This window comes from Nannobrachium achirus, assembly GCF_963921795.1.
Source record: "Nannobrachium achirus genome assembly, chromosome: 1".
NCBI classification, from domain to species: Eukaryota; Metazoa; Chordata; class Actinopteri; order Myctophiformes; family Myctophidae; genus Nannobrachium; species Nannobrachium achirus.
Window position 1 is genome coordinate 46,093,106 of NC_137810.1, and position 22,284 is coordinate 46,115,389.

Sequence of the window (22,284 nt, forward strand, 5' to 3'; positions counted from 1 at the left end):
TCCCACCCAATGGCCTTTTATTGAATTCACTTTGTGACATTTTGAACCTGGACTCAGTGGGGAGGAGAGAGGAGGGGGGGGGGAGTTAAAGAGGGGGTGGGGCGGGGTTTTTTTTGGGACTGAAGAGAAAACAAGGAGGCCTCACAAAATACTTGACGAAAACAGCGTCACCGACCAAAAGTGGCATAATGCCTCATTGTGGAGGCTGAATGTGGCGGATTGTGTTGGGGCTGGTGGAGAATCTGCAGAGGGAGGGGCTGGACGGATATGAGACACATGTGATGTCTGCTGTTTGAAGTCAACCTGATTTGGATGGAGAGAAAAAAAGTAAATCATTGAGATTCCTTTTTCCACTTGAAACGTTTTCCCGTCTGTCGAGTTCACCCCGCGGCATGGCACGGCACGGCACAACGGTCACCACAGTGAAGAACTTGTGGTTTTGGTGCCGATTCGAAACGTTAATTTCGGACCTGCGCTATTTTTCGTTCCGAAAGTGTTCCCGATCCTTATTTGATGTAGGACAGCGTACATTCCGTACTATGCGGTAAAAATAGCCAAGCTACAAGCTCTACACAACATGGAGTTATTGTCTCTTGGCAAATCTGTGGTCTGAACTAAGCTTGGGATAACAGCTAGATGTAGATGGAACTATAGGTGGCAGGGTGTTACTTCCTTTAACATGCAGGGCCTCAGCCGGCGTGCACGCACACACACACACACGCACGCACGCACGCACACACACACACACACACACACACACACACACACACACACACACACACACACACACACACACACACACACACACACACACACACACACACACACACACACACACACACACACACACACACACACACACCACAGCCTCACACTAATGACATGTTATCTAAGCACAGCATGACATATCATGTGATGTTAGCCTCAGTGTGTGTGTGCGCGTGTAGGCACGTGCACACATAGGCTTGAAAGGGGGCTTGAGCCCCTGCCCTTTTATCCGTCTGTAAAAAAGTGCCCTCCCCAGTCCAGACCATGAATGCAGTTTTTACTGTGGTGAAAGAAATGCAAATGCCCTCTTTCCATGCCACACCTGAAGGCAGCATTCAAGAGAATGGCCTTGTCCAAACTCTGCTGAACATGAATGCGTCATCTTATGTTGAAAGAATTGCCCTCATTGTGTAGAAATCCATGCCGTACGTACGCCACATCTCCAGTATTGCCTTTTTTATGCTTAGTTTAGTGTGGTATCAAGTACTGAAAATAGCCGACCTCCAAGCTCAGTTGAGCTTGGAGGTCAGCTATTTTCAATATTTTTACTAAAAGGCCTTTTTAGACATTTCAGCCCCTGCCTCTCTAACATTCTCTGCACGTCCCTGTGTGCATGTGCGTGTGCGTGCGTGCGTGCGTGCGTGCACGTGCGTGCGTGTGTGTGTGTGTGTGAAGCGTACACATGCTCTGGGGTTTGCAGTGTTTTCCTGTGTCCTGCAGGAAACAGTGTTGCAGGCCAGGACGATGTGCTTCCTGTCAGCGACAGACCCCAGTTCCTCCGCTCACACAATGGGAGGTCTCCCTGGGGGCGCACACTGTGTGTGTGTGTGTGTGTGTGTGTGTGTGTGTGTGTGTGTGTGTGTGTGTGTGTGTACCTGTATTACTATACTTTGGAGGGCCAGAATTCCCCACAAGCATATCGTTGTTGTCGGGTGGAAACCTTGTATGTCCAAAACTGTTCGTTTTGTATTAATCATCTATAAAATGTACTAAACTAGTGAAAACAGCAGATCTACAAGCATACAACGCCTCGCACCGCGAGGCGTTGTTTGCTTGTAGATCGGCTGTTTTCACTACTTTTGTGCGACAGCCTTGTATGATGAAGCAGGGCTTTACTTTGCGAAAGAACGGACAAATTTGAAACTTGGAGATACAAGGTTTGCACCCGACAACGACGATATAGTGGTATTTTGAGAAAGTCATTGCGAGGACAATTGATCCTCATTGATCGTCACAAGAGAAATGGTTGTTTTGTGTCTAGACATGATTTGATGAATTAGGTAAAGGTTTCAGGTCGGGGGGGTCAAGGTTAAGGTTTGGGGGGTTGTTAAGCCCGGGGATGCCTGATTTATACTTGGTTGCACACCGGAAAATAGCTGATCTCCAAGCTCATAGCTGTAGATCTGAGCTTGTAGTTCAGGATTAGTTTTGTGCGATTTTCAAAGCTGTCCTAATTTTTTAAAGGAGCTATTATAGTCAACTTTTTCTTGAAAAACAGATGCTAAAATAAAAAGAATGTTTCGAAAATAAGCTTCTTATGTGTTTCAATTAAAAAATGACCACAAAAAGCGTAAAATAATGATAAAATAATCATTTTGGCCATTGTCAGACCGACACTTTGTTTACATTCTAGTCTATTTAGACTAGGATTTAAACCTATGTATGTATGTATGTAGTATGTAAGTGCATGTTTCTGTGTGTTTGTCTTGTGTTCTCAAGACATGGGGGTGGGTGGGGGGGATCTTCCCTTGAGGAAACTGCAGATTTATCCCAGCAGCTGAGAGGCCCCTGTGCGCACTGTGTGTGTGTGTGTGTGTGTGTGTGTGTGTGTGTGTGTGTGTGTGTGTGTGTGTGTGTGTGTGTGTGTGTGTGTGTGTGCGTGTGCGTGTGTGTGTGTGGGCATGCTTTCCATGTATATGTGAATGGTGCGTTCATTGTCATGTTAAGCAGCAGGATGGTGGAAGCTGTACAACTTGGGCTGAAAAGGAGGATGTTTGAGGCTGGTCCACAGAGAGGGCAGCATACAAAAAAAGATCTAATCTGAGCCGGAGTGTGTTTGGTTCTACCGTCCGTACGGCCTCCTATCCGCTGTTGTGGAGATCCGTTCTGCACCTCCTCCATTTAGTCACTGTCGGGCAGAAACCTCATATCTCCAAGTTTCAAATGTGTACGTTTTTTTTTTTGCTTAATCATACAAGACTGTCGCACAAAACCAGTGAAAATAGCAGGCTGTATTCACTATTTTAAATCATTCTCAAAATGATTATTACAAAACGAAAGGTTTCCACAATTTGTCAGACACAACTTTCAATCTCTCTCTCTCTCTCTCTCTCTCTCTCTCTCTCTCTCTTTTCTCTCTCTCTCTCTCTCTCTCTCTCTCTCTCTATCTCTCTCTTTACGGGAAAAGGGCTGTGTTGCCATGTCCACGTATTAGAAGCAACTTTGGGGCTTGTTTCTAAATTCCCCCCCCCCCAAATAGCCGATGTACATTGTGTTTTAATGTATCTTGTAGCCTATAGTCACTTCTTTTGGGGTCGTTTTCATTGTGGGCTGGTTGCCTGTTTCTCGCGCAAAATCTGGCAATGCTGCTCTGTGCACCCCCCTCTCTCTCTCTCTCTTTCACTCTATCTTTCTTTCTCTCTCTCTCTCTCTCTCTCTCCCTCTCTCTCTCTTTCGTTTTCCTTTGCGGGAAAAGGGTGTTGTTGGGGATGAGGTCACTTTTCCACAGCATGGCCTCAGGCAGGGCCACACAGTGGGCCTGGGACCAGCAGCGCAGCGCGGTGTTTTCCCTGTTCTAATGAAGCCGCCTGGTCCTACAGCCCTGTCTGTGACCCATCTGATCGCTGCAGCTCAAGACTAGGGATGGGATGATAATCCTTATTATCGTTCAGCGTGATAAAAAAAACACTCACATTAATCGTATCGTGGAGATTTAAATGTATCGTGAAATGATCCTCCGTCATACACTGGGATCAGTTCACCTATTATTTACGGAGCTGCATATCCGGTAGCATTTTCTTTAAAAAAAAAACGTAATTTCCGGTCTACAAGCTCACAACGCGTCGTTGTAGATCTGCTATTTTTTGGCAAATGTTCCGCCCCAGGATAATGGATTTTGATTATCGCGATAATATCGTAAATCTTTTGTCACAATAATCGTTATATGAAATTCTCATATCGTCCCGTCCCTAGACGGGACATTGAGAAATAGGTCGAAAGTGCAACATTTCGCCCCAACATTAACCCCGATTCTGGATGGCTATGGTATGTGACAGAGTCCTGGGCCACGCTGATGGATGATGGATGAGGTCACATGTGGGGGCTGTGTGTGAGTCCCTGCATGTAGGACATAACATGATACATGTATGTTGTCCAGGAAGTATAGTGTTCGCTGAGGGGGTTTTCTGTGTTACCCCGAAGGCCATTCCAACCAGGGAATCAATCAACCAGTTATTATTGCTAGGAGAAGGTAAAAACATCCGCACACTGCTCTAAAGCAGTGTTTCTCAACCTTTTTTCTGCATGGGCACACTTTTCATGTCCCAAGAATCCATGGGCGCACCAACTTAATACGGGGGTGTAAATATCGTCACTGTCGGGAAGAAACCTTGCATCTCCAAGTTTCAAATTTGTAAGTTTCTTCGCAAAGTAAAGCCCTGCTTCATCATACAAGGCACAACAGTAGTGAAAATAGCAGATCTACAAGCACACAACGCCTCGCTCCGTGAGGCGTTGTGTGCTTGTAGATCGGCTGTTTTCACTAGTTTAAATCATTTTTAAAATGATAAATACAATACTGGCTTTCAAGCAGTTTCAAGGGGCACACTTGACCCTTCTCAGGGGCACACCAAAGGTCCCCAGGCACAGTGGTTGAGAAACACTGTATTAATGAACGTAGTTACTCTAATGAATACAGTAGGCCTATGGTATACCATCTATTAATGATTCCCCTTTGGATAAGCTGTACAACATTTTCCCACGTGTTAGACCTGGGTTTCAATCCTGGTTGTTACTGTGTCACTTTTTCTACTTTCAAATCTGTCTGGAGTTCCATCGAAAAGTCAAACTGTAAATGGAGACTTGAATCCAGCAGCAAAGAGCAGTCAAATGAAAATGAGTAAAGTTCATGTAAAGATAATAATCACAGACAGATTTGGACATGTGCCTGATTCAGAAGCAGGTATTGTAGTTGTGAAACAATTTAGTGAGTCTTTCTGCCATGGAATTCATTCAATGAGGGCTTGATAAAGTTGACGCGGTATGTCTACAATTACGTTTATATCAACCCATAGCTGGAAACATTATTTCTTATTCCGTCTTTTAGGATCATGTGACATTTTAGTTCTGCGGTTAGGGGTACAAGATGAGTCTCTTGAAAAATATGTATCTTTTATGTGTGTTTGTGTTCTTTTTGCATGTGCCTGCCTGTGCACTTTCATGCATCTGGAAGTGTGTGTGTGCATCTCTCCGTCTGCATGTTTACGCATGTTTTCGTGTGTGTGTGAGTGTGTGTGAGTGTGTGACAGCGTGGCTCTCACTCTCAGCTGGTTGGGAGTGGGGGTGTCGAGCGGAGGAATGCGGCCTCCCTGCGCCCTGTAATTTGCTGCCTGTCATCAACTGGGAGGAAAAAAAACACCACAGCAACATGTGAGTTGCTCTGTTCTCTCCTCGGAGCAGAGGATGTGAGGAGAGGAGGTGAGGAAAGCTGGCATAAGAGCTGGAGAAGAGAGGATGAAGTTTTCAGTCACAACAAACTGACTTCAATCCTTTGGGATTATTCCTTAGAGTCTAGTCTAAACTCTTGGCTTTCTCTCTAAAACAGCGGTTCCCCATAACTCTGAGAAGCAGGAACGTAGGCTTGTAACGATAATAATGAAACCTACTTTTCCTAATTTGTGCCAATTGTTTAGGAACACAATGCTTGTCTAAACTCTTGGCTTTCTCTCTAAAACAGTGGTTCCCCTTAACTTTGAGAAGCAGGAACGTAGGCTCGTATCGATAATAACGAAACCTACTTTTCCTAATTTGTGCCAATTGTTTAGGGACACAATGCTTGTGTGTGCGTGCAGCGTGCGCGCATGTGCGTGCGCGCGTGTGGGGGGAGGGCCGCTGTTCACGCTGTTTCACAAATCACAGACTTTGTGTAACATTCGGTCATGAGATTTTCTTCTTTGTTTTTGCTTTAATCCCTGACTGAGGATAGCAGAGGAAGTGGAGTTATGAAGGAGGGAGAGGGTAGGGGAGAACAGAGGGAGGAAGAATATGAATAGAGAGGAAAGGAGAACAGAACACAATAGAGAACAAACAATGAGGAAAATGGCTTCAGGAGAAAATAAGGTAGCATAGACAGGAGAGATGTTTACTAGAATCTAGTGGATAGATGGATTGATAGATAGATAGATGGATAGATGGATTGATAGATAGATAGATAGATGGATGGCGAGGTACAGTAGAGTAGATCGATAGAGAGAGAGAGAGAGAGAGAGAGAGAGAGAGAGAGAGAGAGAGGGGCAGACAGACAGACAGACAGACAGACAGACAGACAGACCTTTATTTAGTTGAGTCAATGCGCTGCGTTTTCAGCTTGTAGATCAGCTATTTCCACTATTAATGGCTTTTTAAAAGTATGTAAGTTATTTGTCATATATGCGCTGTCTAACTTTCGTTTACAAAGCCTGCCTTAAAAGCCAAACAGAAACGTAATTTCTACTCCAATGTTCAACAACAGAAATCGTTGACCGCAATTATTTGAGAGATTATCCATGGTCAAGCTAAATTTTATAATAATCGTGACACAGCCCTAGTTCTCTGCACACACAGAGCTACTGTAATACATGGTCAGTGTTTTTCTGTGGCATATTTTAACATTCTTAAAAGAGTGTTTGAGTTGAGCAGCTGCGTGAACCAGATGAATAACTGGCTTTGTGCCGTATAGACGGCCCAATAAAACTGCCAGTGATGCGTCTATGAGACATCTCTCTATTAATCAAATCACAGTTTGCCAGCTCACTGGCTGTGCCTGCAGGAGCAGAGAAGAACACAGCTTGTTCACACACATGTCCCGGACATTCTGTGCTGCCGGATCTTCCCATACTTTTTGGGTCTGGTGGATAGAATGCTGAGCTTGCATTGTTTAATTTATATACAAAAATAAAATTCCTGTACCTGTGTCTAGAAAAATGAAAAACGACACCACGAACATTTAATATGGACTAAAATGTGATACTTAAACTGTTATCACTGTATCACACTGTAATGATGTTGACCCTGTACGTCTTTTGTACATGTGACAAACTTCGAATAAAAATTAAAAAAAGAAAAACAATCGTCCGAAATTAGTTTTCTCAGGACGGTGGCTGGCATCTCTCTTATGGATCACTTATAGGAGATTATTGCACTTTCTTAGAGTTCAGTCTGATGGCTTAAGGGGGGGAAAGAAACTCTTGCTAAATCTGGCTGCTTTGCACGGGATGCTGCGAAACCTTTGGCCAGAGGGCAGCGGTGTGAACAGTCTATGATGGGGAGAGGCTTGGAGTAAAGCCACCGCTAATCACGTGGAAAGGAGCCAGTGGAGGTGGTAACTTCTGGGCATCTTAATACGGGAGCCTCCTGGCCTGGGCTCCTCCGTAGGGAGAGAGGTTTTCCACACCCGTCCAGCTGGAAAGAGATCATCACGGGGCAGACCCAGGACCAGATGGGGTCATTATATAATCTCCATGCTGGCATTGGAGTGTCGGGATCCCTCGGTTAAGAGTAACGCTCATGTGAGGGAAGTCTGGAATTCTCTGCTGGAACTGTTACCCCTCACTGCAACCTTGATGCCGGATTACCGGCAGAGGATGGATGGATCATGGATGGATGGATATAATGTTGATCTGCAGTCTGGGCGCTTATTCTTGTCTTCCTCATTACTGATTTCACGTAATGTGCAAAGGTGTGCTGTGTACAGTACCGTAATAGAACTAACATAAGACTCAGGGTTTTGGGTCCTTAACTATATTGTTGATAGTTAGGAACCAAGTGAACCTTTACAGATGTGCAACAGATGTCTGAGAGTGTAAGAAATGGAATCAATTTGGTTCCATTTGTACACGCTCAGAGTTGTGGGGTTCCGTGGCCTATACCAAAAAAAAAAAATTTGAATTGAGAACCACTGTTATAATGGATGCAGCTGTTGTATGTTACTTACTGTAACACCCACCGTGTTCTAACAGCATATAGGTTCTATAATGTGTGTATGTGGGGTCAGCTGACATGGTGACATTAAGCAGAGGTGGATTCCTTCCCCAGCTGATAATAACAGTAGAAACAACACCAGACTCCTGACTGTGACTCACTTGCTTTCCTTTCATTTCGTTCCATCTCTATTTTGATCTTTCTCTCAATTTCTCTCGTCGCTGCTATACACTGTCTTCTCTCGTTCCGTTTTTCTTTTCTTCAACCACGTGAACCCCTAGCATCGTTCGGTGAAAATAGCCGATCTACAAACTCACAGCAACGCTGGGCTATTTAGAGCGAAAACAGTTGGCGTAGTATAGGTCCAACTTGATCAATTGCACTACAGGACACAATGTCATAATGTACTAGATTAAATACGTAGCCTACTGTGTACACTGTATAATATCGCTGTTGTCCGGGGAAAACCTTGTATGTCCAAAAACGTTTGTTTTGCATTTATCATTTTAAAAATGATTTAAACTAGTGAAAACAGCCGATCTACAAGCACACAACGCCTCGCGGTGCGAGGCGTTGTGTGCTTGTAGATCTGCTGTTTTCACTACTTTTGTGCGACGGCCTTGTATGATGAAGCAGGGCTTTGCTTTGCGAAAGAACATACAAATTTGAAACGAGGTTTCTGCCCGACAACGACGAAGCCCCTCTCCCCCAGTGGGATGAGACAGTATCTTGGTATGTCTGTTGTTGTTGACATTGTACAGACCTGTTGCAGCTCGCTACTTGAATGTGCCTTGGGCTATGCACAATAGATCTGTGTGTGTGTGTGTGTGTGTGTGTGTGTGTGTGTGTGTGTGTGTGTGTGCGTGCGTGCGTGCGTGCGTGCGTGCGCGCGCGCATGAAAAGAAAGCAAAAATATATGACCCTGTGTGTTTATTATAAAAACAGTAGAAACCGCACACTCTGGTTTCTGGAAGCAACAGTGACACTTTGTTATCTGACCCAGAACAGCCTTGTGTGTGTTTATATTAGGCCTGTCCTCTAAAAATCGACGAATCGACGCGTCGCTTTAAGCCCCGGGAATCGACGCCAATTGTTTGAGTCGAGGAGTCGAAGATATATATTTTTTTATATCACTAGTTAGCCTACTACTGCGCTGCACTGTTGGACTGGTGTCATGTACTTCCAATTGAGAGATGTAGCAATTGGCGAACAGTTATTTATTGTCTCGCACCAGCGTAGGGGTGAAAGTGAGACGGAACGGCCAGAATCGCTGCATCGTTAAAACATTCGGAGCCGGAACAGTGTTCCGGAGGAGGAGGAGAAGCACGCTGTCAAAATCCCATATTAAATAACCTGCCACAGCACAAACGCACGTCCACAAAGTAATTAAACAATCTACTAAAGTCAAATTAACATACTCAAGTGTAGGCTACTAGTTACATATTCTAATTAAAGTGCTTCTGAATTGTTCCAGTGTTGTAAGTAATCCATGACGATGTTTGTTTCGCTGTGTTTGCGTCCATGACATGTCCACACTGCTGGCTCTAGCGGGAGCTGTGCCTCCCGCTGTTTATGATCCGTATCTAAAATTAATCCGTTCTCGACACCGACTCATTACTCTGTCAGTGATCGGTGTCCCGCGACTGCGGACTGAATCCAATCGCTCATTTAAAAGAGCCGTTCAAGAGAGCGGAATCGTTCGCAAATGTCTCATCTCTACTGCACGCTGCAGAGAGACGGGGCAGTATTGAACAGCGGAGATGTTTTATTTGTTTTAATGGTACATTGCTATGCAGATAACGTTTTTGCTCGCGCACCGATATCATCGAAAACACTGTGTATTCAATCATCTTAATGTATTATTGTGTTATGTTGATGTGGACGTTTAAAGCAACACTTTTTTTTCTTTTTTTTTTACACAAAGTAGACTATAAAACGATTCGTCGACGCGTCGGAATGAACCCCACGACTCGAATCGACTTCAAAAATCCTGTGTCGAGGACAGCCCTAGTTTATATCACTGTATCATTGAGTCCCGGGTGGCAAGTGTGTGTGTGTGTGTGTGTGTGTGTGTGTGTGTGTGTGTGTGTGTGTGTGTGTGTGTGTGTGTGTGCGTGTGCGTGCGCACGTGCACGTGCACGTGCGCTCTCATGCCTGTGTGTGGTTCATGCGGGGACTGCAAATCCCCACGAGGGCATATATCAGTCAGAAGTGACCTTGCGGGCTGATGTTTCTTGGTTCCCACGAGGGAAAGGTTTTTAGAGTAAAGGTTGCAATTAGTAAAACATTGAGATTAGGATTAGGCAATCCAGGGATTTAGGTTTAGGGCTAGAGTGAGAGGTTGGTTTTAGGGTCAGGGACATGGATCTGAGGGTCAGATTAGGACGGGCAAGTAGGTTAAGTAAAAAAAGAATGTTGTTCTTGTTGAAAAATTGCTTTTGACTTCCCCACGAGGATGTGTGAGTGCGTCAGGGAGGAGCATCCCTCATCGGCCTTGGACTTATCTCGTTTTGTCTGTTCTGTTTTGTCTATGTTTTTAAACCAGTGGTTCCCAAACCTTTTAGCGCGAGATGTTTTGCCCGGCCTGGGCCCAAACTAAATTGCAGATCTACAAGCTTACAGAGCGTCACAAGCTTTTAGATCTGCTATTTTCACTACTTATTTTTTTCTTTTACTGAAATTATTATATGTTTTCATTTTATTCGTGGAATACATTTGGAAAATGTTGGAATTGTTTTTAATTGAAGAAAAGGTTTTCTTTTGTTTAAATGTTTCAAAATGTAAATGTAGGAAACCAAAAAAGCAGGGTATATTTACTCGTGACAGGAACATGGGTCCTGACCCACTGTTTGGGAAACAGTGGCTAAACTAGACTGTACTGACTCTCTCTCTCCATCTCTCTCTCTCTCTCCATCTCTCTCTCTCTATGTCTCTCTCTCTCTCTCTCGCTCTCTCTCTATGTCTCTCTCTCAGAGGGAGGGTGCAGTAGTGACCCCCTGCAGGAGAGAGAGAGAGAGGGAGGTGTCCAGCTGCAGAGATCAGACAGCTGTGTGACTCCGTCAGCGCCAGGCCCATAGAGACGTGCACGCACGCACACACACACACTCAGACGAAAGGTAAACTCTCATATACACGCACGCACGCACGTGCACACAAACACACACACACACACACACACACACACACACACACACACACACACACACACACACACACACACACACACACACACACACACACACACACACACACACATTAACACCCTACTTGATCATACTACAGCGGCACAAAAACAGCAGGGCTCCAAACGCTGCAACTTTTGCAACAGTACTTTAGACCAGGGGTTTTCAAAGTGGGTGACGGGTGGGTGACGGGGACTGCCGTCACGGCACCCCAGGGGTGCCGCGAGATAATTTGATAATATTGGAATATTGGAATTTATTTGGACACTTGAAAAAATATTTAGTATCATTTTAAATTTGAAGTACAAAGTTATTTTCAGTCAGTTCTGACCAAAATGGCTATTATCTCAACATTTTCCTCGCAACATAATCACTAAAATATCGTCACTGTCGGGCCGAAAACCTCGTATCTCCAATGCGAGGCGTTGTGTGCTTGTAGATCTGCTGTTTTCACTAGTTTAGTACATTTTATAGATGATAAATACAAAACGAACGGTTTTGGACATACAAGGTTTCCACCCGACAACGACGATATGCTATAAATATAATGTGCTGGGAGTGAAAATTATAATGTAGGGGTGCTTTGGATTAAAAAATATATATTTATGGGGTGCCCTGAGACAAAAAAAGTTTGGGAACCCCAGCTTTAGACATCTCTTCTCGACATACAAGGTTTCCACCTGACAACGACGATATGCTATTCATATAAGGTGCTCGGAGTGAAAATTATAATGTAGAGATGCTTTGGATTAAAAAAAAATATATTTATGTGGTGCCCTGAGACAAAAAAAAGTTTGGGAACCCCTGCTTTAGACATCTCTATGGACATATGAGGTTTCCACGGGAAAGAGACAGCATATGAGGTTCAGTATGAGTGCAGATGTGTTTGTCTCCAGAGTGTGTATCCCAGAACCAGAGCTGAAGATTAGTAATTTTGCAAGCGTTGGGGTTTTGGGGGTTTTAAACACGACTTTTGGTTTTCAAAGTGCCTGCTGTGATCTTTTATTGCAGCATATTATTACAGCCGGTCTCAGAGTTTGGTGCGTATACTTTTCAGTATACTCGCCCCATACTTCATACTTCAACATGTTAGCCTGGTAAACCACCACAGAATTCACATTTCATTTTTATTCAGCTGCTGAATGAAAATAAAATGTGAATTTCCGCGACCGTGATAGTTAACCAGTTTAACAAATTGAATGAATGAGGCATCAACCAAATCAACAATTTCACAATATTTAGAGATATATTTTCAGATAGTTTATTTGTCACGCTCCCGGTGTGTGGCACGAGCCTTTTAGGCATTAAACCAGGGGTCTTCAACGTTTTCAGGCCAAGGACCCCTTAGTTGAGAGAGAGATGAAGCAGGGACCCCCGCTACATATTGTCATATTGTGTTATGCAGATTTCCTTGTTTGACAGCACTGTCATCAGTCTATGTTGGATTTGTGTTAAATGGTTTTTTCAGACATTTAGCCACTTCAATCGTCGATACCTAGTGAACTTGACCTTTCACTCTGTACTTGGTCTGCTCTTTTTTACCTCTACACCAAACCTATTTGCCGAAAATAGCCGCCGCAAGGCGTTGAGAGCTTGTAGATCTGCTATTTTTGGCTGAAGTTCTCCTCTGAGTATAGGGATGCAAGTGTTCAATTTTTCATTTAAAATAATGATCCTGTCCCACAAGGATTTGGTGGCCCCCCTGTAGTAACTATGAGGACCCCCTAGGGGTCCCGGACCCCCTGTTGAAGACTCCTGCATTAAACGTCTTGCTCATGGACACGTAGACCGTCGAGCCGCTCAAGGGTTGAATCGGTGACCTTCTGATTACCAGACGGCCCGTCCTGCTCTACTCTACCCACTCAGTTACAGCCGCCACAAATAAATAAACGCTGCGGGTTTCACTGTGTGCTGGTCTGTGTAACCAGACACTCAAAGCGTAAACGCACTCAGTCACCCGTTCCACAGTAAATGAAGTTTTACTACAAGGCTGCATTTTGCTCCTCAAGGCAAGGCGACTCTGTTCCCAGCGGCTCTTCTCTCGCTGGTGAACCAGTGTGTTAGTGTGTGTTAGTGTTTGTTAGTGTGTGTGTGTGTGTGTGTTAGTGTGTGTGTGTGTGTGTGTGTGTGTGTGTGTGTGTGTGTGTGTGTGTGTGTGTGTGTGTGTATGTGTGTGTGTGTGTGTGTGTGTGTGTGTGTGTGTGTGTGTGTGTGTGCGCGTGCGTGCGTGCGTGTGTGTGTGTGAGACAGCTGTTGGAGGTTTTTTAGCGCTGGTGGTTGGTTCACGAGGACAGTGGTTTTACAGTACAGTTAACAGGCTGATCCCCTCGATAAAAGTAGCGTCGGCCCTGTGGCTTTTGGACCCTGTTCAAAACATTTTATGGGGGCTATTGTTTTGGAGCGTATTTCCCTTTGCCTTTCATCTGTGATGTGTGTGTGTGTGTGTGTGTGTGTGTGTGTGTGTGTGTGTGTGTGTGTGTGTGTGTGTGTGTGTGTGTGTGTGTGTGTGTGTGCACACACGCAGGTATCCGCCCACATTTACTTTTTAGGCATTCAGAGTTACTTACAATGAGTGTAACTGAAGAATAAGCTTAAATTCCATCAGTGCACGGGTTAGGGTCACAGTGCCCTATCAATGGCACGGATTGGCACGCACGCACGCACAGACACACAGACACACGTTGTTGTACATATTGGACATATTGTACACTCATAATAACACACACACACACACACACACACACACACACACACACACACACACACACACACACACACACACACACACACACACACACACACACACACACACACACAGACACAGCTCGAAGGTGTGAATGATCTCATGGTGAATCCCCTGTCAACACATCCATCAAAGGTACCTTCACAGAACCTCTTTGTCTGTCAAACCCGACAGGAAGCGCGTTAGTCATTTATCTGGCACTCATATACGGTATAACTGTAAACATATTCACCTCTGCGGATACGGGAGCTGACAGTCTGATGACTGAAACATTATCGTTGCCTCTTATCTCCACATTCTAACTTTTTGTGTTTTTTCCCCGAAAATGAATGCCCTGGCTACTACTTGATCATACTAGTGTCATCAAAAGTAGCGGAAATGCAAGCACTTTGAGCTTGTAGATCTGCTATATTTTGCAATTTTTTTTATTTGAATCATGAAAAGTAAGTATTTTGGACATACGAGGTTTCCACCAGACAAAGACGATATTGTCCTCTATCTGTGAGTACAGGAGCTGGCAGTTATTTATCAGATTGTGTTATCTGGAGACACTATAAAACACGTTACAACAACTGATGGTATGTAGTCTATGTACATACAGTACAGTACACTTATTACACACTGTTCAAGGGTCAGAGCCTTCACACCAACAATATCTCTGTGATTAGAAAAGGGAGCGTTTTTGACACATGGGGCCTTTGTCCATCTTACTGTGATGAAATGAATGAATGAATGAATGAATGAAATAAAATAAAACTAATACCTCAGGCTGGGGCAGCCAATGAAAGGAATACATATAAATTTTTCCATTAATGCGATTCTTTTTCCTTTTTAGTGTTTTACAGTATATTGGCCTATATGCATCAGAACATAATCTTAAAGGGCCGGACCACTGGCGTAGCGATACCTAGGCACAATGTTGCCTGACTGACGGCGTGTCGCGGGTTCGAGTCCAGATACCGACAGCCTTTGCCGCGTCTCTTAAACACCTTTTGGAAATGCATAAAACGTACCACAAAATGTAAAAAGATATCAAATGTTTTGGATGGCAAAAAGGCTGGTATGGTCCTTCAAAGAAAAATTACACTTTTGTTTTATTGGATTTTTGCAATATTACATAATGATCAGAATCTGCTTTGTTTGCGCTGGTTTATGTGCTGAAAGAGCGACTGAGCTGTTTAAAGTGCCATATCGTTCACCATTGTATTGTTTTTATAGTCATCCACTTGACTTAGAACGATAAAACTATATTTTTATAGTTATAGTGCTCAGTGTGAATGGCCCTAGTGTGCAATGCAAGTCAATGAGAATAATACTGTATATGTACTAGCATGTCAATTTCTAATCAACATAGCTAAATATTGAAAATAGCTCCCCAATTGTTTGGGGTTACATCATGGCAAGGAAAGCACACAATTAAACCTTGAACAAATAAAGTGTAATTTTTCTTTAACCCTTAAGTTCTGTTCGGGTCATTTTGACCCGGTTTACATTTTCATTTGAAAAAAAAAGGTAGCAGTTTATTTTGTTTCCACCTGAAACTCACTGGCCTTAAAGATTCTTCTGAGATGAACATGTAAAAAAAATATTTTTGCACTACACCCATGCTACACCCCCCTCATATTTTTTGAACCTTAAGTGCTGTTCGGGTCATTTTGACCCGGAAGCACAGATATACACAGTATTAATCCAAAACACAGACACACAGTCACCCCCACGTCTAACACCCCCCTTCCGAAGCCCCATTCTGATTTTAATTTTTTCCTATAAGCATGAGCAATATTGCCCAGTATTAAATAAAGTAGTTTTTTTTTACATGAATTTTAGCTAAATCAGTAAAAAACGCCTAGCTCTTTCAGTGTTTAATGTGATATAGCAAAGCAGAAATGCAAACATTTACCATATATATCATATGAATTGTTTGGTATTGAGTCAAAGTCAATGTATCATGATGATTTGTTAAGTTAAAATTTATATTAGTGTTGTTTTTTTTAAACCAAATATCCCCCGGGTCAAAATGACCCGAACAGAACGAAGGTGTAGTGAATCTGAACAGAACTTAAGGTTAAGGGGCGAGCGTGAGTACGATAACAGGAGACAGAGTCTGGTTCGGGAGCCAGCGGAGTGTCACACAGGCTAACGAGCTATGAGAGAACGTATCAAGTTGTCCAGGTCTTTCTGTACTTTGCTTTGTAGTGGCTTTACAGCTCCTGTAAAGAATCTTCTATATCCGCTGTTAAAAAAGGAGAGCGCATAGCCACTCACTGTAGCTCGTTTAAAGTGAAGGTTTCCTGTGTGTGTGTGTGCGTGCGTGCGTGCTTGTGTGTGTTAGCAGGTCTCTAGTACCTCCACAGTGTTTGAGGAGTCAGCTTCCAAAACCAGACATTCTAACATCTGGAAAAATGTGACTCCTAGCCGGCTACACTGTGAAATCCTCGGTGTTCCTTTAACTCTGAGCACGTGCAAATGTTACCAAATGGACCAGTAAGGTTCCATTTGTTTACATTTTGTACATGCTTCTCATCAGACTTACAAATTAAAGCAATAGGCCACGCAAGGCCATGGTTTAATGTGATTTTAGAGGTGTAGCAGGCACGGCGCAAAGCAGAGCGCCTCCAACTTTCGAATAAAATCGTGTTAAACCACAGCCGCGCGTGGCTTATTACCTTTCTAAAATGGTTGCCAAATTCAGCAACATGAACATCATAGACCCATAATTAAAACAGTTTTAATAACAATTTCACTAAGGGATCTTGGATCTATGATATCAAATCAAATTAAAAGGTCCAACACACAAAAACAATGCTCTTTATTATTAATTGGACGTTAGTTCCTTGTTGTCTACCCAACCTCTGAGGTGTGCATCAGCCTTCTCTTAGAAATGTGTGCAAAAACAATTTAACTAAAATTATAAGTTGTAGGATTGCACATTGCAGTATCTACCTTGTTTTAAAGTAATTTGGAAAGCTGGACATACTGTACACAGGACGCAAAAGGAGCAATCCTCTTACCTTGACGCATAGGACAAACAAAATCATGTACGGCAATACATTCTTGGAATTTTATATTGATTATTGTAAAGTAGATGTTGGCACATTTCTACTGGTACACGCGGTTCAGATGTGTGTTTATCGAGTATTTCACAACGGGACTCAGCCGATCAGAATCAAGGACCGAAAATATCTGTCTAAAGCTGGTTGCACACTGCTGCGTTTTTCGTTGCGAAATGCGTTTTTCAGGGCAAGGAGAGAGAGAGAGATAGAGAGAGCAAGGGACCGAGTGGTGCGCGAAACGGGCGGCAGTGTGCAAACGTGATTGACATAACGTGAGATTGATTTTTTTATTTGCGTGCTCCGAAATTCACTCCGATATTCGGCCCGAAAATCGCAGCAGTGTGCAACCAACTTTAGAATTTGAAATGAGCACGGAATATTTTACTGTGTTTTACAAAATGACTGACAGCACAACCTCAACATTTCTGCACTTTGTAACATGACATCAGAATGTGCAGTAGTGACTCTGTGTGTGTGTGTGTGTGTGTGTGTGTGTGTGTGTGTGTGTGTTTGTGTTCTTTCCGTCCGCAGGTGTTGAGTTGACTCCATCAGGTTGTCAGCTGAAGCATCCTTTGCATAAACATGACTCAGTCTGTTCAAGCGCCCCCAAAGCTGCCTGGTAAGTCAACGCATCAGGACACTCTACGAGCCTGAGGTCCTCAGGTAGGGCCCTAGTTGGTTGTCACATCATTTCCCTGGGTGAATGGGCCTTTCCCTCCCCCAAAGCTTTGGAACACCCTGCCTGACGATCTAAGGCTAACCAAAGTGTCATACTTTAACACATCTACTGCTGGGTATATAATTCATTCATTCATTAGATATTGCCAGGATTTTTCAATGTTTTTACCTTATTTCCGAGGCTCCATGAACGCACCACCGTCCAAACTGCATGTTCTCTAGATCGTTCTCTAGTCTAGATGTTCTGTCTTAAACCAGTGCTGGTCCCCACATGATTTTAAGGTGGTCCTCATATGGCAGTAAAATGTCAATTTAAGGATTTTTAAGCAATGAAATGAAAAAAGACCATTATTATCTGTGGAACCGAGTCAAACTAAATGTCTCACCTCTAATTCCAAGTGCTTGTCAGGGTGGGAGGTCCCCAGTTCAAATATGATTCTTTTTGGTGGGTCGCGGCCTGAAAAGGTTGACTGTCCTAGACCTTCTCTAATGTCTATGTTCTGTGTTCTCCCACAGACCTGGGGGCTCCATTCCTGTACTCCAGCCAGGAGGAGACAGAGCAGCAGGGCTCCTACTCTGTTCAGACCCCCTATGGCTTCCAGCTGGACCTGGACTTCCTCAAGTAAGAAGAATAATACAGTGTTTTACTGTATGCACTAAACATGACCTAAAACAATAAATTAATTTAATTACAATTACATTACAATCAAAATAAACCCAGTTAAAGATTGAATCAATAAATGTAAGGACCTTAATAAAACAATCCAAACTGTTACATATAGTTGAAACTAAGTCTATGGAAGTGTGAGTTAAAACAATAAAATGTTACAGACGGTAGAAACTATAAGTCTATGGAGGTGTGATTTAAAAGAATAAAACGTTACATACAGTAGGAACTGTGATCTAAAACAGTGGTTCTCAACCTGTGGGTTGGGACCCTCAGGGGGGCCCCCAAATTATTTTGGGGGGTCCCCAGATGATTAACTTAATGTGCAACATTGTTTTCTCTCTCAACAGTAAACAGACCAACATAAAGTTTGAGTGTATAGAGGGTACATGCACATTTCTAAAGTGACAATTCAATTGTCAAATATTAGAGGCAGACATTGTGAAAATAGCCGTTCTACAAGTATGTAGATCTGCTATTTTCACGATAGAACCGTGTTATACAAAATGTAATGCCTCAACTCTTAGTGCTCGTCAGGGTGGGGGGGTCCCCAGTTAAAATATGATTATTTTGGGGGTCACGTCCTGAAAAGGTTGAGAACCACTGATCTAAAAGGTGCTTGTGAACGTTCTTCCAGGTACGTGGAGGAGATCGAGAGCGGTCACAACCTGCGGCGCGCTCCCCTGAGCTCGGGCCGGCGGAACAGCCGGTCAAGGACTCTGGCCCAGAAGAGCCCCAGCGTGGGGGGAGGGGGCCGCGCCAGCGGCTGGACCTCCACTGAGTCCCTGGCCTCTCCGGTGGGCAGCGAGGACGGCCGGGTCCTGCCTCCGCCGCCTCCCCCCCGGAACCGCATCGGCTCCGCCCCCTGCGAGGGGGGACAGTCCCTCTCACCTCTGACTGTCCTAAGCGCGCCTCCTCTGTCCGCCGGGGCCAAGGTGTGTATGGGCCACAGGACTGTAATGGCACCCAAATATTTATGCAAAATACATTTCTAGGGTTTGTGATGTACATAGCTACTCCACTAGGGGTAGCGCCCACGTGGAATGGGTCACAAAATTGATTGGAGCTATTGCTATTTTTTTTTACGGTTAGTTTTTGGGGCTTTTATGCCTTTATTGATAGGACAGTAGACTGACAGGAAATGGGGGTGAGATGGGGAGTGACACGCGGTCGTCCGGATCGGGAATCAAACCGGTGACGCCGCTAGGCATCCATGCCTATGTGGCAACGTATACAGTATATGTATAAGCCTAAGAGGCCTCGCACACTGGGCAGATATTGCATCAGATCAGATCTCGTTGATCGGTGATCATTTCAAACGACGTCTTGAATTCGGGCCCGGTATATCCCGCTGTGCCAAGTGAAATATCTGAGACCATTACACACGAGACCGACGTCTAGCGATTCTAGCCTCTTGGCGATCTCGGATGGAATCTTTTTATTCCTCAAGAGGAATAAAATCAAGAGTTGGGGATAGGCCTATATAATATCTTTATTATATTTATATAAGATAGGCTAATAATATATTTGGCTTGGAGTTGGCTGTCAAATCATCTTTTACAGCGTCACAACGGCGAGGTTTGGTTTGACAGTTAATTACCTTGAGTGCGCTGCATCTGTGATGTGATGTAGTCCACATTTTGAAGAATGAATCCGGTTTTTAGGTGAAAACAAGGGGAATGCATTTGTTGTTCTGAGAATGGATATATGTGCACGATAAAGTGTACAATTTACACCTCCTCGCCTGTCAATCAATCAAAAAAAATGGTATGAAAGCATCATGCTTGCTATATAGGAGACTGGACGAAAGCATTCTCACTGATTAACTCACGTTCCCAGCCTACATAATAGACTACTGTGTATAACGTGTATTTGCCCCTTTGCTTTTTTTTCCTTCGCTTTTTTTGCGCAGCCTCTTAAGGCACGCATGGTGCTTTAAATATTAACACATATGGTGCCAACCCCGAGTTTTCCGAGTTTGTATTGGTACTACCGCTGTGCCAACCCAGAGTTTCCCGAGTTTGGGCCGTTTTTGGATTTTTTTTTTTTTTTTTTTTCAATTTTTTTTTTTTTCAAATTTTTTTTTTGGACCTCCAGAAACGTATTAGGCATGATCGCGATCGCGAAATTGCATGTTTAACCCCCATACCAACTCATTCTTTCAAACATGGCAGCCATGTTTGTTTACATCTGAAGAAAACATAATGGCTGATAAATCATGAATGCCTGAACGGATTTCCAAGCGGATTTTTTTGTTTGAAAGCTGTGAACAGCATCTACACACGTGGTGCATCATCTAGGCAGGGGCGTGCACTTTTTACACAATTGCAATTACATGGAAGTCTATGGTAACCATGGCAACGCGAGACATTGAAGAGAAAAAATCATTGCAACATAAGTGTTAAAACGGCGATATATTCGCCGTTATATATATAAAATAAAGAGCCTCTCTCTCTCTCTCTCTCTCTCTCTCTCTCTCTCTCTCTCTCTCTCTCTCTGTCTGTGACATATTTGTAGCTAATAATGCAGTATTGATACTTTTACTTAAGTAAAGAATGGGAGTACTTTTACCATCACTGCTCAAATTAACTGTTCATCATAGCGTGAATACTTTCAGGTGTGTATCTGATCAATGACATCAAAGCGACATGTTGTCTGAGCGTCTTGTGAGCATGAGAGAGTTTGAACTTGAACGATGTTGTGCGCTACATCGTGATTACATAATACAATTAATTAAAAGGGGAAGAAACACGCAAATTAACCCGGGATGTATTATTGTGATTTCTCCTCCTATAGCTCTCTCCCTCTCCTCCGTTGTGAGCTTGCAGATCGGCTATTTTTCATACGCTTGTTGAAGGATGAGTCAATGTGATGCCAGTCACATAGACCTATTAGCCTGTTATATTATTTTGAAAGGGGCAGCGGTTCTCAAACTATATGGTTCCCGACCCAACGTGGGATCGCGGAAGGTCCCATGGGCTTTGCCGACCAAAATAAATGTAAGCAATTTACCCCGAGTGAGAGGACATTATGCTCTGATAATGTCCTGTGTGAGGGGGTGATCGGACGAGGCGAAGCCGAGTCCGATAACACCCTCACACAGGACATTATCAGAGCATAATGTCCGACCCCGAGTGGTAAATAGCTTTTCTACCACTTTTTTCCGTATACATGAAAGAAAACACATAGTTGTAACTTGCAAGGATATTAAGTTACAATCATTATTGCCTATAAAACTTCCGCGACGACAGCAAATAGTTCCACAAACAACATCTTCTACTCACCACCAGATGACGCCAACTCCATGCAGAGAAAGATGTCTAGCATACAGCTAAGCTAACGTCAGTTAGAAGGACCGTTCCGGCCGTAAATAGAGGCTGTTCGCTTCCAGAAAGGCATAGGTTCAGAGAAAAGGGGCTTTAAAGTTGGCGGATTGCATTGGATCCAAATAAATCGGCGACGTCGTACGCACGTTAGTAAACATAGGACCGCTACGACCGTCATATGTTGGTTGGGGGAAAGGTGTTCCGACTACCTCCTGAAGTCCCCGGATGTACACTGAGGCGCATTGATCTCGTCCTCACACAACTGCGGCGGTTGTTCTGCCATAACCTCCGGAATTTAGCCAATCAGAATCCAGTATTTGAACATGTGACTAGAAAAAGTGGTAGAAAAATAATTAATATATTGTTGTAACCAACAGCGTGAAGCGAACGACGCGTCCTCTCCCTTTCCACACATTCCCCAGCTTATGGAGATGGTAACCAAATGGACCCTATTAATCTTCTTGAGGGCGTAAAATGAAACCGCCGTAGGCCTATGGCTCCATTTGGTTTCATAATCATGCGTGTTGAAATATTAGCGCTACAAGCTCACGACATTTTGATCTTGTGTTGTATGTCTCACTTTATAGATATTATAATTATATATTCAGTTATTTTTTGGCAAGCGAGACATCTGGCTCTGCATGACTACTAGATATTAAGTTAACTATAAAAATAAGAACAGATATTGCAT

The 22,284-nt window shown here is 43.6% G+C and overlaps 1 protein-coding gene across 1 annotated transcript in view; it reads left to right on the plus strand.

Moving 5' to 3' along the window:
• kank3 (KN motif and ankyrin repeat domains 3) overlaps positions 1-22,284 on the plus strand; it is a 68,871-nt gene that overhangs the window by 16,356 nt on the left and 30,231 nt on the right. Inside the window, exons 2-5 of the mRNA XM_080733153.1 lie at positions 10,918-11,060; positions 17,454-17,541; positions 18,117-18,222; positions 18,905-19,202. Coding sequence (XP_080589279.1) covers positions 17,505-17,541; positions 18,117-18,222; positions 18,905-19,202 — 441 coding nt within the window. The 5' untranslated portion in view covers positions 10,918-11,060; positions 17,454-17,504. The remainder of the gene's footprint in view (positions 1-10,917; positions 11,061-17,453; positions 17,542-18,116; positions 18,223-18,904; positions 19,203-22,284) is intronic.